This window comes from Gastrolobium bilobum, unplaced genomic scaffold, assembly GCF_033153095.1.
Source record: "Gastrolobium bilobum isolate Gb01-03AN ecotype WA unplaced genomic scaffold, APGP_CSIRO_Gbil_v1 utg1262, whole genome shotgun sequence".
Classification (NCBI taxonomy): Eukaryota; Viridiplantae; Streptophyta; class Magnoliopsida; order Fabales; family Fabaceae; genus Gastrolobium; species Gastrolobium bilobum.
The window spans coordinates 66,479-82,984 of record NW_026897857.1 but is presented as its reverse complement, the minus strand read 5'-3'; the positions used below and the strand labels follow the sequence as shown (position 1 = coordinate 82,984).

At 33.2% G+C, this 16,506-nt stretch overlaps 1 protein-coding gene and 1 non-coding gene across 2 annotated transcripts; both read left to right on the top strand.

Annotated features, from left to right (window-relative positions):
• The first annotated feature begins 947 nt into the window (after positions 1-947).
• Positions 948-1,052, top strand: LOC133310865 (small nucleolar RNA R71). Its single transcript, XR_009751499.1, has one exon. It is a non-coding gene; the product is annotated as a small nucleolar RNA R71 (small nucleolar RNA).
• Positions 1,053-13,272: 12,220 nt separating this feature from the next.
• LOC133310862 (transcription factor ORG2-like) lies at positions 13,273-15,796 on the top strand. The gene is made up of 3 exons (XM_061511869.1): positions 13,273-13,575; positions 14,827-15,186; positions 15,512-15,796. The coding sequence occupies exons 1-3, from the start codon at positions 13,273-13,275 to the stop codon at positions 15,602-15,604; spliced, it is 756 nt and encodes a 251-aa protein (XP_061367853.1). The 3' UTR covers positions 15,605-15,796.
• The last annotated feature ends 710 nt before the right edge of the window (positions 15,797-16,506 follow it).

Sequence of the window (16,506 nt, the reverse complement as noted above, 5' to 3'; positions counted from 1 at the left end):
AGTGTCAGCAACTTGAGGTTCTTTGGGTTGATCATGATTTTCCACCTCTTCAGCAACTTTATCTTCAATGCTTTCTGTTTCTGCTCATGATAGTTCTTTATGACTTTTGGTTCATCTACAGCTTTACCACTCCGCAATAGATATAACATTGACCTGTTCTTCTCCATTTTTCTTTGGGACTTCAGTATTGCTTGGCAAGGTTCCTTGAGGTCTGCTTCTAAGTGCTTCTGCCAATTGATCTACTTGAGTCTCCAAATTCTTGATTGATGCAGCTTGATTATGAATTATAGCATCACTTCTTGTCATGTAATCTTTCAGAATGCTTTCCAGCGAATTTGATGTATCAGCTTGCTGTCTAGGTTGATGATGCTGCTGCGTGAATCCAGAAGGGTATGGAGCTTTATATGACCTTCTTGCTATATCTGAGGACATTTGTTGCTGTCCTTGATGTTGTCCATGATGCTGTCCTTGAGAATATGATAGATTTGGGTGATTCCTCCATCTAGGATTATAGGTATTTGAATGTGGATTGTTGTTCCTGTTGAAATTACCTATAAAACAAACAGATTGAGGGTTTTGTGGACAATTATCATAAACATGGGGACCATTACAGAAAACACATGATATATCATTAGTTATGGCATTGACTAGTTGTGCTTTAGCTTCAGCAGACAGATTCATCGTCTTGATAGAGTTGTTCAAAGCTGAAATCTGTGCTGACAGTGTTGTGACAGCATCTAGTTCCCAGACTCCAGTAGCCTTCTTTGGTGTTAAACTTGATCTTTCTACAGGCCACTGATAGCTGTTGATTTCCATCCTCTCTAATATTGCATATGCTTCTGTATATGTTTTTTTCTAAAAGGGCTCCTCCAGATGATGCATCGACCATGCTCTTTGTTGGTCCATTAAGCCCATTATAGAATGTCTCCATTTGAATCCATTCGGGAATGCCATGATTTGGGCACTTCCTCAACAGATCCTTGAATTTCTCCCAAGCCTCATAAAATGACTCTTCTTGCAATTGCTTGAAGGTTGATATATCATTCCTGTATTGGACTGCCTTCATGGGAGGAAAGAACTTCAATAAAAACTTGTTCGCTAACTCCTCCCAACTTCGGATTGACTGTGATTGTAAAGAATTTAACCATGCTTTAGCTTTGTTGGTGAGGGAATATGGGAACAACTTCATCTTTAAAGCATCGGATGTAACTCCCCTGATTTTGAAAGTGTCTGCTACATCCATAAAATTTTTGAGGTGAAGGTGAGGGTCTTCACTAGGCATTCCATTGAATTGACCAATGGTTTGCATCATGTTAAACATCACTGGCTTCAGCTCAAAGTTCTCTGCTGCTACATCAGGTTGAACGATTCCAGAATGCAGATTATTGAGCGTAGGAATTGCATCCGCTCTGATTGGAATCTCAACTTGATTTGGACCTTCATTGTTATGTCTAGGTCCATCTTCTTCACCGTTTCTCAGCCTTTCTGTCATGTTGGGTATTGTTGTAGAATTGTTGTGTCTTTGTCGTCTCCTTCTTGCTCGAAATGTTCTTTCAATCTCAGGATCAAAATCTGCTTCTTGCTCTGAAGAAGAACTGCTCATACGCTGCAATTAACAAATTTAAAACAGTAAGGGGAGCGGTAAAGGATATAAAAGGAATAAAATTCTTCACTAAAATAAAAACAATTTTATAATTATCCCCGGCAACGGCGCCAAAAACTTGTTGTGCAATTTGTAATCAATTAAATCTTCCACACAAATACGCAAGTGCACGTGTCACAAGTAATAAAGGGATGTGTGAGTCCAAGTATCGTTCCCACGGAGATAAGTGTCAAGTAATGATTATTTAGGTGAAGAAAGTAGGTGAAATGATTAATCGTGATGATTGGACTGGTAAAAATAAAAGACAACTAAAAATAAGAAAGCAGTAAACTAAAATTAAAGGTATTAAGATGATGGATGAGATATAGGTCAGGTTCAATTTTCCTGATACAGCAATACTAAAATGATGCTTTAACGATGCTATATCAATGCTTAATTAGTAACCGAACACTAAGGTATGCTGGGGCTTTTGGCCAAACTAACATATATACCCAATAATTAATTCCCACATCTCTTTGGCCAAACTAATCACTGAATTATTCAAGCTCAAGTTCTAGGCTATGTGGTGTGAATGATCTCTCTACCCACAACTTAATTAAGTTAACTTAACCTAATTAATCCACACAATTCAACAAGGGTCTGGATTCGGAAACCTCTCGGCCCCAACCTCCTCAATATCACATATGTATCTCTCGACATGCACACATGAATGAGATTAAGCAAACTCGTTGAATAACTAATTAAACATTAACATAAACAAAGTTTAGGCATACATCTCAATGTTACAGCATAGGTACTTTATCACCTAACCTATAGAGCAAATTAGCTCATAATGGAATTAAATAAAAAAGAGAAAAGAAAGGAAGAACTCATTGAAAAATAGGAAAGAAGATGAAAATGAATGCTGTAGGAAAACATCGTCACTGCCTTGCTCCAACACTGCTCCAGCAGCTCTTCCCTCTCCAAGAACCTTACTTTCTCTCTTTAAAACGTAGTGCTTCTGACTTCTCGAACCTTGAACATCTCTGAACTCTCTCCAAAACCGTGCTTTAATTCGTGGCGGAACTCTTCTTTAAATAGGAAGAATGGTTGGAAAATTGGGTTTTAGGGTTAGGAGTGAAAAGCTATGAATCTTGTTGCTACAACCTTATCGTATCCCTAGATTTTTGGGCTGTTGGCACTTGCTTGGATAAGATCTCGATCTTCTTGAATTTCTTGTGCCAATGTTGTTGTTGACCGAATGTGTGTGTGAGTTTGTTGTCCTTGTTCTTTGCGATTTTTGGGCTTTGTTTGCACTTTTTTGGATAAGATCTTGATCTTCTTGGATTCCTTGTGCCAATGTTGTTGTTGACCGAGTGTGAAGTTGTTATCCTTGTTCCTTGGGATTTTGGGACAAGACTCAATCTTTGAATATCGTCCTTGATCCTTGGGATTTTGGGATAAGATTATATCTTCAGAAACGTCCTTTGCTTGCTGGTGTATTGTTGGAGAATAACTAACTTTTGAATTTCAAAAGTTCGGTTGTCCCTTTGTCCACGCTGTCTTGCTGTAGCGATTGCTATGTCATCAATTCTTCAGCTCCTTTGCTACAGCATTACTACGTCAATTTTTCCTGCAAAGTCAAACACTCAACAAATCATCTTTTCTTATACAAAATCAAGAAATATTGTCTTATTTTCCATACTTAGTCATCTCAAAGCACTTAATCATGAACATACAATAATTAGCTCAATTATCATGCAAAAAGGTCAACTTATATGGAGTTTATGCAACAAATTCATCATAAAAATAATAAATTAACTCTCATTTGGGAGAGTTATCATGAGCCCAGGGTATGGAGAGCTTTCCATAAACCTGGAGCTTACTAGAGACTCATCTCTAACCCCATTTGGGGATATGATTTCAGGAACACAGTTAATTGAAGAGCCCTCATGGGAAAAGGACACTACCCGTGGCTAGAGGTACTAGTATAAGGATATGGAGTTCTGGGTGGCCGAACGCTACTATTTATTATAGATGTTATTTTTGGAGAATATGTATTGTTTTATAGTGTTCTATTCATTTTGGGATCATGATGTTTGATCCATTATACAATATATGCTCTGTATATGTTTTGTACATGTGTTCATATTTGATGCATGTACATTTGTGTATTCAGATATGTGCATATGCTGAAATATGTATGTTGTTAGACATAGTGGCACGGAGCCATTTATGCATAAACCAATGGATGTATATATAGTCCTTTATAGATCTCTGGTATTTCTGAAATTATATATGGTATATTGTTTATCAGGAACCTTTGAGAGTGGGATTGACAAATCCCCAGTTGTCCAATTTACAGATGTTACTCTGCCCGATTTTCGTCTTCGTCAAATACGAATTAAATTAGGAGAAGTATGCAATGTGAGATATCATGTGAATTAAGATTAATGAAAAAGGAAAAAACAAGTTAGCTCGTATTTTCGTAAATTAAGTCTTTCGCTGTTTCTGTTTGTATCATATGTATGTTAATTAAACCGGCTCGAGACGAGGATGTTACAGTTCACAAACCAATGGAAAGGGATGTAGCGCAGCTTGGTAGCGCGTTTGTTTTGGGTACAAAATGTCACGGGTTCCCACAAAGTGGTGAATTAGATAGGATACTTTGGTACAAAATAAAAGAAGAAATAGCAAATCAATCTTCAAAAATCTCATCGCAATAAAAATAGGAAATATTTATACCAAACTTATAAAAATAAAAAAGGGCAGGAGAAGTAAAAAAAATGCGTAGACCTCGATCATTATTCTGTGAGGGTAAATAAGAAAAATCTTGGAAATGACTAACAAAGGTTATTCCGAATTTTCTACATCTCAAATTAAAAAAAAAAAAATTAATTTAGGCATGTTTTATCTTGGCATTTAACCTTTTTCCTTTTAACGTTACATATTCTGTTGTCTTCAAGTTGAGGAAGCATAATGATTTACTGATTCTTTTATTGTGGTTTATAGTGCTTACTGAGAACAAAAGCATATCAATTTCAGCACACGAGAATATTATATCAGCTTTGGCACATGCAGTCTCATGTCACTGGAATGGTCGCCTCTGCGAGTCATGACAGCTCTGTAAAGTTGTGGAAATAAATTTCAGATTTTAGGTCGTAATATGTCATATATTCTTTGTAAGTCAGCTTTTATTCTGCGTTTACGTAAATTTACACGGAAAGAAAAAAAAAGTTGGTCTCTCAACTTGGTTTTCAATAAAGGTGTACTAGGACTACGTTGTACAGTTTTGCACTATAGTTATGAGTCCTAGTACTGTAACATATGTGCCCTAATTTACAATGCAATCTCCAGTTATTATATTTAATTTAGGCGATGAGAATTGTTTACAGCAGCTTTTTTGGTGATAGTTCACTGATACGCTGTAGCCTAAGTTTTTTAGAAGGACTGCCTTCAACTGAGTTGCATGGGTTAAAAGGGCCAACGCTCTGTGTACATGAGAGGATGATAACTGACGTGAGCTGTTTTTCCGGTTTTATTGTTATATTAGGTTTTACCTATGAGGGAAGGATTTCACGATAGGCAGCAATGGATGCTACTAGTTAACCAAATGATGGTAGTTCAATAGGTATCAAGGAACTGAGTAGGTGGGGGTGAGTGCATGTGTTCGATCCTTCTCTATACTATCTTTGAGAGGGATTTAAAGCCCTAATTCCGAGACTCGTTTCGAATTGGACTAGTCGAATCGATGAATCGATTAGAACATTAAAAATAAAAATAAAAATCAATGGATGCCAATTTGCAAAATGGGTTTAACTTATGGGGCAGTGAGTTTAACTGGGCACATTTGGCACTTGCAAAGTGTTTAGAGAATGGAACAACTGCTTGAGGTCTGATACATAGAAATGATAGAGCTTGGGTATAGAACTGAGCCCACACCTAGAATTCCGCCTACCAATCTACAGCCAGGAGACAGTAAGGTAGGAACTTCATATGTTTGGCCAATGAGGAATACTGGGACAAAATAAGGAGAAATATATGCTTCAGGTGTAATTAGCCTTTTTCTCCTAATCAGTGCCAACAGTCTAACTTGAATGTAATATTACAAGGACTGGATGAGAAGGGGAAAGAAGGAAACACTTGAAATACGGAAATCAGAAGAGGAGGAAAGGGACCAGGGGGGAGCATTAGCATGAACAGTATTGCTTGTCTGACATAAAAAAATTGCTGAAATTATGGGGAAGCTGATATCGGATTGATAGTAGCAAGTTCAGTTGACTTTTTAAATCTTTTGCCCTTAATTGAAATAAATTGTAATGCTTTGCCCTCGTACTTAAACATAATGTCAATTTATACCTGTTTGACTATTGAACGACTTATGTACTCGAGTACAAGAGGTTGATACTTGAGTATATTAATTACGCGAAACAGTAAATACTCGAGTACACAGGTAACATACTCGAGTATTGTTCATAATCTGTGTTTTTATTAACATTTACTAGAGTACATGGGTGATGTACTGGAGTAAATATTCCTAAAAACCCAGATCACGAACAATACTCGAGTATTCAATCCAAGTTACTTGCGAGAGCTAGTTTTTTTTTATTTATAAAACTCTCATATCACGCATTCCTGACTGTTGGTTGGACCAAGTAATCGATTACACCAGCATTATATCAGTGAATTGAGGCTCATATCAAACATTCCTGACTGTTGGCTGGACCAAGTAATCGATTACACCAACATACGGTAATCGATTATATAAGTGAACTGAGGCTCATATCAAACATTCCTGACCGTTGGTTGGACCAAGTAATCGATTACACAAGCATATGGTAATCGATTATATAAGTGAACTGAGTCATATAAATTTTTTTCCATGAGATTTTTTGTATCAAACAAGTTTCTATGGTCATATACTCATAATATTGTACTTGACTTGGGTGACCTGAGGAGGGGCTTTGTGGGTACCACAAGACGTATTTGCATTACAAAATTTGGGAAATTTTACCGTAAAACTTCGGAACGCTATAACTTTTGACTCAGGTGTCCGAATCAAAGTGCTTTTTTTAATTCCACGTAACTTTTCCGAAGAAAATTTGGTTTTTTGTGCCTCGTTTGACATATTTTATCTTTGTAAATTTTTTTTTTAATTTTTACTTTTTAACACTAACAAATAATCATTCAAAGACACCCCCACTTGCTCAAAACTGACACCACCGCCCAAATCATTTTCTAAATTTATGCTCAAATCAGAGACACCCGTTCTGGATTCAGGCACCTGCTGCAACACAAGACAATATTGCACACGTTTAGCTTGGCTATAGGGGAAAAAGATCTTTTCAAATACTATACATACAGGTAGAAAAACAACATTTTTCTGAGACAAATGGACACCCAATTTCATGCTCAGGTGGAAAAAGATCTTGTATAAGGCCGGAAGCAATTTTGGGTGAAATTTACCCAGGTAGCCCCTCCCTATCCGGATAAATAATTTAAGTATTTTTTCAGTTTTTTGAAATATATTTGGGTAGGGTAAAATTTTCAAAAAATACCCGGGTAGGGAGGGGATACTCGGGTAGGTTTAATGGTCAAGGTCAAACAGGGACAGATTGATGTTATATTTTTTGGAGAGGTTAAATTTTTAAAATAGTTTATAATCAAGGTCAATTTAGTAATTAATTATTAAAGAAGGACTATAGTGGTCAAAAAGCCTTTCAGTTTACATGTTTCTTAGGTGATGGATTTGAGCTGGATTTTGAGTTGATTTAATAGTCCGTAGGTAAAAATTATGTCAAATAAAATAAAAAAGCTCAACTGTCTTAAAAATAATGTAAATAAAATTGATAAATATGTTTTCCAAAAATAAAAAAATTGATAAATATTGAATGAAAAACAATTTTTAAAGTGATTGTTCAATTAATTTAATTTAAGGAAGTAAATGTAATATAATAAATTAAAAAATCAATGCCTTTATAAAAAAAAAATTAAAAAATCAATGATACTATACAGTAGATGCACATTAATATTCATACATCTGATTTAAAAAAATTACGATTTGTTTAATTATTTGGAAAGATATGATTTGCAAATGTTATAAATAGAGATAGAGCGGCTTAAGAGAGACAACTTTTGGGGCAAAGAAAGGGGCGTAACCATGCAAGATCCTCAACACTGTTGATAACAGAGACAAGCGAGTAATAGGTAAGTTCGAAGAGTCTGTATTGTTTCGACTTGCCGCATTCAATCCGTCCGTCTCTATTAACAATGGCCGTGCCTCCTTCGTTGAACAACGACTTCAACAAGTTTTCAACTCCTTTCACACCCCCAATCATCCCCCTTATTCCTTGGTAACTCTCTCTCTCTCTCTCTTTTCATCACCCAACTCATCTTCTTTTTCTTGGTACTCTGTATTTTTGGAATCCAAGTTGATAATGCTGCAATTGATTTTTTATTTATTTATTATGTTTCTTGGGTTTTCTTTCTTCATAGCGAAAATTTTAACAAGTTTTTTTGTAATTCCTCATAAGGCGTTTGGTACAAGATTTTTTTTCGGATTTTTGGAAAATTAAATTTTTTTAAATTTTTATTTTTTGGATTATCATAAACTGAATGTAAAAATCATATCTCTGAAAATTGAGATTTCTGGATAAAAAAAAATTTCACCTGTACCAAACACCTCCTAGTGATTCTAAAGAAAACTTAATGGGCGGGTTTTGAAGTTTCCATTCTTTCTATTTTTTGTTTATTTCAGTGGCGTTTAAAATAAGAGAAATGTTTTTCTCATGTTACATGAGAAATCTTATTTCATGTTATACACATATCAAAATCTGAGCCTCAATTTTCTTTCTTCCATCTAATTATGTCTCTACATAAGACAATGTTGTCTCCTGTAACTTGAGATTAACATTATCCTTAAAAATAAAGTTTGAGTTTTGAGTTAACGTGTCTTTTTATTTTAAATAAGGGTAAAGTATTTCTCTAGTCAATGGAGATAAGTTATCTCCGGTGAGCTCAAAACGACGTCGTTTTGCGACGAAAATGAAGGTAATTTTGTAATTATAATATATTGCAGGGTTATATTAGTCTTTATCATTATAATTTTTTAATCTTATAATCCCAAAACGACGTCGTTTTGAGCTCACTGGAGATAATTTTATCTCCAGTGACTGGAGAAATACTTTTTCCTTTAAATAATTAAAAGTTATGAAATTCATTATGGAACAGTGACCAAAATGCCACTTTTCACCAAGCTTTTTATCTAAATGCCACGCGAACAGTGTTATTTCCCAATATGCCACGTGCGCAAGTTCACTGGGCACTGTAGCGAACTCAGTGCTGATGTGTCGCATTTTAACTTGGTACTTGATTCGCTGCAGTGCTCACGTGGCATATTGGGAAATAACACTATTCACGTGGCATTTAGATAAAAAAAACTTGATGAAAAGTGGCATTTTGATATGTGTTCCATTCATTGTCAACTTGATTTGTTCTTCTGGTATTTAAAAATATGACGATTTTAGTGGATTATCTTTTGATATGGATTTCATGAGACTTTGTAGTGAGAAGTATAAATAACATATCTCTCTCACAATTTCACCGTAACTCCTATGATTTCTTTATTGCAGTGTCTCACAATCTATCCTTGCATTTTCTCAAAGTCAAGAATGTTCTTTTTTGACTATAATATATTTTCTCTGTTTTTGGCATTCCTCCTTATGCTATTATTTTTCATGATTAACTGATAATTTATTATTGTGCTAGTCGTATCTGATGATGTGCTACATTTTATTTTATTTTTATAGAATCGTAGCACTAGAAATATGTTACCGATAAAAATGTTTAATAAACAGTATATTACCAATAAAAATTTCTCAAGAACTTTTATTCATCATATTAGGCACACAATGAGAGACAAAATTTCAATATTCATTTGTTGAATAACAATACAAAAATCGTTGTTGCTATTGCATAACTTGCTTTCGTCACTAAGTTAAAAGAGCATATACTCAACAATGTTAAACATTCTTATACCATAATGAATACAAGTTACTCTTAGACAAGACAATGAGTAAAAGAATTATGCTCATTGCACGGTATAAATGCCAGCTTTTCTCTTTATGATCTATTAAATTGGGATAAATACATTTGCTTTTACTATAAATAATTTCATATAATAATTTTAATAAACATTTTTAAAAAATATTGATGAAAATGAAATAAAATTTTTTAAATGTGAATAACATGCTCTCTATCACACTAATAGCACGCAAAGGTATCACAAAGTTTTAATGAATTTTAAGCATATCAATTTTTGATTTGATTATCTTTCTTAAGAATTACCTTTGAATGTTTGTTAAAATTCATATGATTTTTTAAAATACTATAAATTCATATTGTCCTTTCAAATCTTATAAATTCTATGGAAATCCCTTTTTTCCTCGTTAATTTAAACTGAAAATACCAAGAAAAATAAAAACCTAGTAATTTTCAAGCTATACCAACCAAAAAGTGTCATGCACACAAATAATCTAAAAATCAGCCCAATTTTTTTTTTAAAAGAAAAAAATTACAAAAAAAAAAAATCCAAAATGCAAAACACCACTATATACTCAAATAGGTTGAAATAAGAAAAGAAGAAGAAGACAATTTTGAAGCATAAAGATACATAACCCTTCCTTCAACCTCCAATGTGTTTTCCCCTAAAGAAGCCTCAGCTTCCTCAATTAACCTGGAATCAAGAGACGCGCTGCAAAAGTCGAACTTCATAGGTGGCGGCGGTAGGGTAGGGACGACCTTAAGGAAGTGGTGGCGGTTGTGGAGCTGTAGTAGAGCCCGTTTGGATGAGCTTTTTTTTCTTCAAAAGCTGTTTTTTTTTTTTAAGAAAAAAAAGTACTTTTCGAAAAAAGTACATTTCGAAAAAAGTCTGTTTGTATGCCTATTTTTAAAAAAAGCAGAAGTCATAAAAAAAGTCAAAAACTTACTTTTTTCGAAAGCTAAAAATTTTAGCTTCTAAAAAAAGCAGAAGTCAAAAGCCAATTTTTTTTTTCAAAAATCAAATATTTTTCTAAAAATCTGTAGCTTTTATAAAAAGTACTTTTAAAATAAGAAAATGATAAAAAAAAACTTTCTTAAAAAGTGAATACAAACGGACCTATTGGAAGAGGAGAAGTCATTGGAATTGCGGAGAGCGAGGGTTTTGGCTCTGATGCTAACGCCAATAGGGAAAGAAACCTCCATCACTTTAACATCACCACCACCAAAGAGTGGGGTGAAGATTGTCTCGAGTTTAGGGTTGGATGACATAGGAAATACTATCTCTATCTTCTCTCTCAATAAATAAATAAATGTATATATTCTTTTGATTTTTTTTTTCCTTTTGAATGAAACGATGTTTCGATTAACTTTTGTAGAAAAAATTTATAATCTTAAGTTATTGAAGAAATAATAATTATAAGCAGTGATATGTAATGATAATCGAATAATTTGATGAGGTTATAAATTTATAGATATATTTGGTAGTAATGTTATTGGGTGTATTTAATAATTGTAATGTATTAGTTAAATGTGACTTTTTTTTATATAACCTTGAGGTATCTCCATTCAACCTCCTCCGGTCATCTTGTCCTCAGAGTACGGCAGTACGTCCGAAGGCTAGCGTCTCATTGGAACAGTGGGTCCATTGAGCTTCGCTATCGGAAGAAGGATAAGACTGGAGAGTATCCCCATTCAATCTTTGGGTGGCACGTCCTCTGGCACCCAAATTTGAAGACTATACAGAGTTAATGGAGCAATTACTAGAAAGAAAAATGTTTCTTTTCAGTTTAGATTGTGGTGTATTTATGATGTAATAGTGAACTTGATTTCTGTATGGTTATATTTTAAGGGTATTTTGTCATATGTCTTATTTCATATCTGTTGCGTTAGAATTTTACTTAAGAATTAATGTGATATCCTTTATGCTAGTCAGTAGTAGAGGAGGTTACAAATTTCATTTACTAGCTACTCTAGTTTTTTTTTATTATTAATTGTCACATAAACTGTACTTATTTCTAATTTTTTTTTTTTTGATAACAACTTATTTCTAATTTTATTAAGAGAGAATGTATTAAAGGAGCATTGAAAATTCACCCATATTTTATTATTGAATGGTCTTCAACAAACCAATGGTTTCATAAGAAAAAAAAATCATATTTTTTCCTTGGTCTAATATTTGAGTATTACAAAGATAATAAGCGGAATTGATAATATTTGCACACTATAACTAGCTATACATGTTTAAGACTCACAAATATATGAAGAGAATGGATTAATGCATGTTACAAAATTAAAGTAGTGTAAGAATTACATCGCTTTTGTAATATATAAATAATAAATAACACAAACAATACGATATTATATGATTGGAAAAACCAAAAAAAAAAAAAAAAGTTTGAACTTTGATATAGTATACAAATCCCAAATAAATAAAGTACGTGCCGTGAAACGCTTTAGCTGCGTTCCTAGGCAAAATGTAACCAGAATAATTTTTTTCATATGATATGAGAGGATACCAATCCTACAAATATAAATTAATGACCATTTTTTTTTAAGGCATAATTCTATTACCATTGGTTTATTTAGAGGATGTTAACATACATACTTCTTACATTAACTATTTTATTTTATTTGGAATGTAAATATTTTTTTAGTGCAGGTCATTTAGTTGGATGTAAACCGCGTATTCTGTTTTGTTTTTCCTTTTGTATATATGAGACTTCACTGTACAAATGGAATATGAATAAATGAATCTTTTTCATACTAGATTTTCTGTTCAGATTGTTAAATGGTATCACATGATTTTTGGCCCTTGCTTTTTTCCATGTCTTATAAATTCTTGTGTCGCATAAGAGGACCAAATAAAAAACTTTAAATTTAAAATAAATAAATAAATTTGATCAACCAAAAAAAAAAAATCCCGCAGCCAGAAGAAGTTTGGAGTTCAATAGCAAAATTAATAAATAAACAGTCATGTTTCCATCCACGTTCTTTATCCTCGTCACCCTGCCGCTTGCACACGCAAATACATAGATGCCACATTGTGGACACGCGCTTGCATGCGCACAATAATTTATTGACCTTGCGTATTCTTCCTTTTTCATTTTGTCATAGGATAATATAACTTAATAAAAAAAAATTCACCAAATATCTTAAGATTTTAAATTGAAATGATTCTTTATAAATATCAGAGTTCCCGTAATCATAAGGTCACGAGTTCGATATCCCTCCACTTGTGGAATTAAATAAGTATAAGATAAAATAAAAACAAAAAATATTAAAACACACAATATCCACGTTTCAAGCCTAAATGGCTCTTAGGTAAGAAAATATATTAGAGAATAATATATATCATTAAAAAAGTTTTCACTTAATAATATGTTTTTGGAATGATTCTTTACACACTTTGTAGTATTAATGTTAATGGCTCACCGGGAAGAATTTATTATTTTAAAAGTATAATAGAAGGGAATGAAAACAACATATGCTTTATTCAGTTCTTTAATAGCCATTATTCATATTACCTACATTAAAAAAAAGTGGATTTTTACGTAAAGGATGGTGGCTATATATATATATATATGTATGTGCAAGTAATGATTATCATCTCGTTATAGGAACTTGTTAACTACATCCAACTATTTCCCATTATGCTAGCATTATCCCCTCCTCCTATGTTCTCACCCATTGAATGGCCCTTTGAGGAGCCCAAAAGCAATAGCCAGAACTACTTATACAAAGACACTGAGGCCTATGAACAATTTTACCATCAGTTGTTTTCATCTCAGACACTTGTTGGAGTCAAAAGATCTACTGATCATTCATCACCCATATGCAGCGACCCAACTATGGTCAAGAAGCTTGATCACAATGCTAGTGAACGTGATCGCCGCAAGAAGATCAATGCCTTATATTCTTCACTTCGTTCACTTATTCCAGTGGCAGATCAAATGGTACTTACTGTCTCTCTATCTCTTCATTTGACATGGATTGGTTATTGCTAGTTAAGAATTTCTATAAGCAACAACTTCAAGAAATTAGGAATTGCTATCCACAACAGTCACCAGCATGCTTTAATTAGTTTAAGGGTTTCATTTTTCTCATGCAGAGAATTATTTCTAAAAATATTAATTATGTATTACAGGTAATATCTAGTTATAATGATAAAATTATTTTTTTTCTTTTTGCCATGTCAATTGACAATGTGTGAGGCGAGAAAAAAAAAAATTTTAATATTATAATTATATATTATCTATAGTACATAGTTTCTTTTTTTTTTTCATGAGATTTTCTTTTACAGCAATATAAGAAAATGATTACCCTTAGTTTAATTAGAATGGATGCTTATATATCCTAAAAATTATTACGAGGGAAATATTCTAAATCCTAGACTCTTAATTTTTATTTTTATTTTAAATTTCTTCCTCAATTCATCGATTATTCGATAAATTCAGTTTGAACGGGACATTTTTAAGTTGAATTTTTTTATCCACCAAATCCTTGTGTTTTCAACAATAAAAATACTTTCTCAAATTTTAGAATAATAATAATGTACAAAGCACGGATACGCTCCGTAAGAAAAAATTTGCGTGTCGGGCTCGGACACGCGGTCAATATTTAGAGACACGTGGTTAACTCTCCGACACGTTCTGACACGTTTTTCGATACACAGTCAATTTTTTTGGACACGCAGTCAACGCTCGGACACGTTTTTTTTTTTAAATAAATTTTATTTTTATTTTGTTAACTAAATATAAAAGAAATAATTTATAAATTAATTTTTTTCTGTTATGAAATTTGACATGAAAAATTAACAAAGTACGAAAATTTATTTATATTTATATTTATGTTATGAAATTTAAATATTTGATTGGTTATATGACTTATTATGGAATCTTGTATGTATTAAATATAAATTATATTATATATATTAAAAAATTTATTTAATATCAAAACGTATTCCAACGTGTTCAAATATGACATTTTTTAGAATTTACGTGTCGGCGTGTCGTGTCCCGTGTCCGCGTCCGTGCATAATAGATAATAATAATAATAATAATAATTCATATTAAATATGAACGTGGACATGTTCATTTTAATTGTCAGTTCTATAACGTAAGTTTTTTCTTCCTTTTGGAAAGCTTAGAAATAAGCTTAAATTATAATCAATAGAGATATCATTTCCATATATGTCAATGGCGCAGAGGAAGTTGAGCATTCCAGCAACAATTTCACGCGTCCTAAATTACATACCAGATTTACAGCAGCAAGTGGAAGGACTAGCAAGGAAAAAGGAAGAGATTTCATTGAAAATTTCTCAGCAAGGAAATGCTGTGATCAGTGAAGAATCTAAAAGGAAGATAGCCCATTACAACTCTGATTTTGTAGTTTCAGTAAGTAGGCTCAATGATAGTGAGGCTTCTATTGAGATTTCGTCTTATAAGGTCCACAAGATTCCACTATCTGAGATGTTGCTGTGTTTAGAAAATGATGGCCTTGTAATGCTAAATGCTTCTTCGTCTGAGACCTTTGGAGGGAGGATCTTCTATAACTTGCATTTCCAGGTGTGCTTTATAATTATATTAGTATTCTTTTTGTGCCAACTAAATGATTGTAGGTCAGTTGGCGTTAGCGAACTGAGCAGTTGGGGTTGAGAACATGTGTTCGATCCTCCCCAAGTATCATCTTTGAGAGAGAGGTTTAAAGTCTTAATTTCGAGACCCGTCCCGAATCGGACTAGTCGCGAAATGATGAACCGATTGAAAATATCTCCAAAAAAATAATATATATTTTTTGTGGCAAGAGGAGATAGAGAGAGAGGGATAGTGTTAGAGGGAATCCATTATAAATTTGTGAACTGATTAAAAGTGTCAACTGGTATTTTTGCAGGTGGATAACACTCACGGATTAGAATCCGAGATTCTGAGTGAGAAGCTTTTGTCAATATTTGAGAAGAAGGAAGGGAATTTTCCAGTTAAATGAAATTAAACTACATAGTCTCTAATTATGATTATGAAATGATCTTAACAGCTCTGATTCCTAAATGTATGTGCATATTTTGAAAGCAGGGATTGTATTTTGCATGGGAGCAATCACATGTCCGCAATATGCGAAAGAGGGCAATTCGTATATTTTTTAGGAGTTAATATGTGCAATGTAAACATAAATGTTAGATCGTCGACATCTCTATGCTTTTATGTCAAAGAGAAAGCAGAAGAATATGGGATAGGATACAAAAAAACAATGTATGTGTGTGTCGGGGGGGATTAACAAGCCCAAGCCCAAGTCATGAAATGTACAAAGTTTTACGGAATATTAATGTATGTAGTGTCCCTAAATTTTATATCTATACGAATTAGTACGCTGAAGATAATAACACTGCATTCCCCTCTTCATGTTACAATAGTAATGTATTGAATTATAAATGTTTTGAGTCAATAACTTGGCATATTGAATAAATTAAGCTTGACACCTTATTGTTAGTATTATTAGTAGGTGTCTTAGAGATAATTTGAAAGTCAGATGCCACTAATTGTACTATTAAACGTTTATGATTATTATTATTAGCATGCTTTATCTTTTTTCATATTACCTATCTCTTATAATATTCGTAATAGATAAAGTCCCTTGGAAAAGTATAGGTGTGCCTTGAGGATCTATGATGAAATTATTATTATGAGGACTCAAGCTCATTACATGATTATGCCCTGAAACTATTCTTAGTCTAAAGTCACCGATGAAGGGCATTGGTTGTCTCGATTAAACTAGTACGACAATAGGTTACTTACATGGAGATATAATGTATAGATATCATGAGTGCATGTATGAAGATGCTTAACCTATGTTGTAGGAGGTTTTGTAGTAGATGATCCATCAAGAAGACT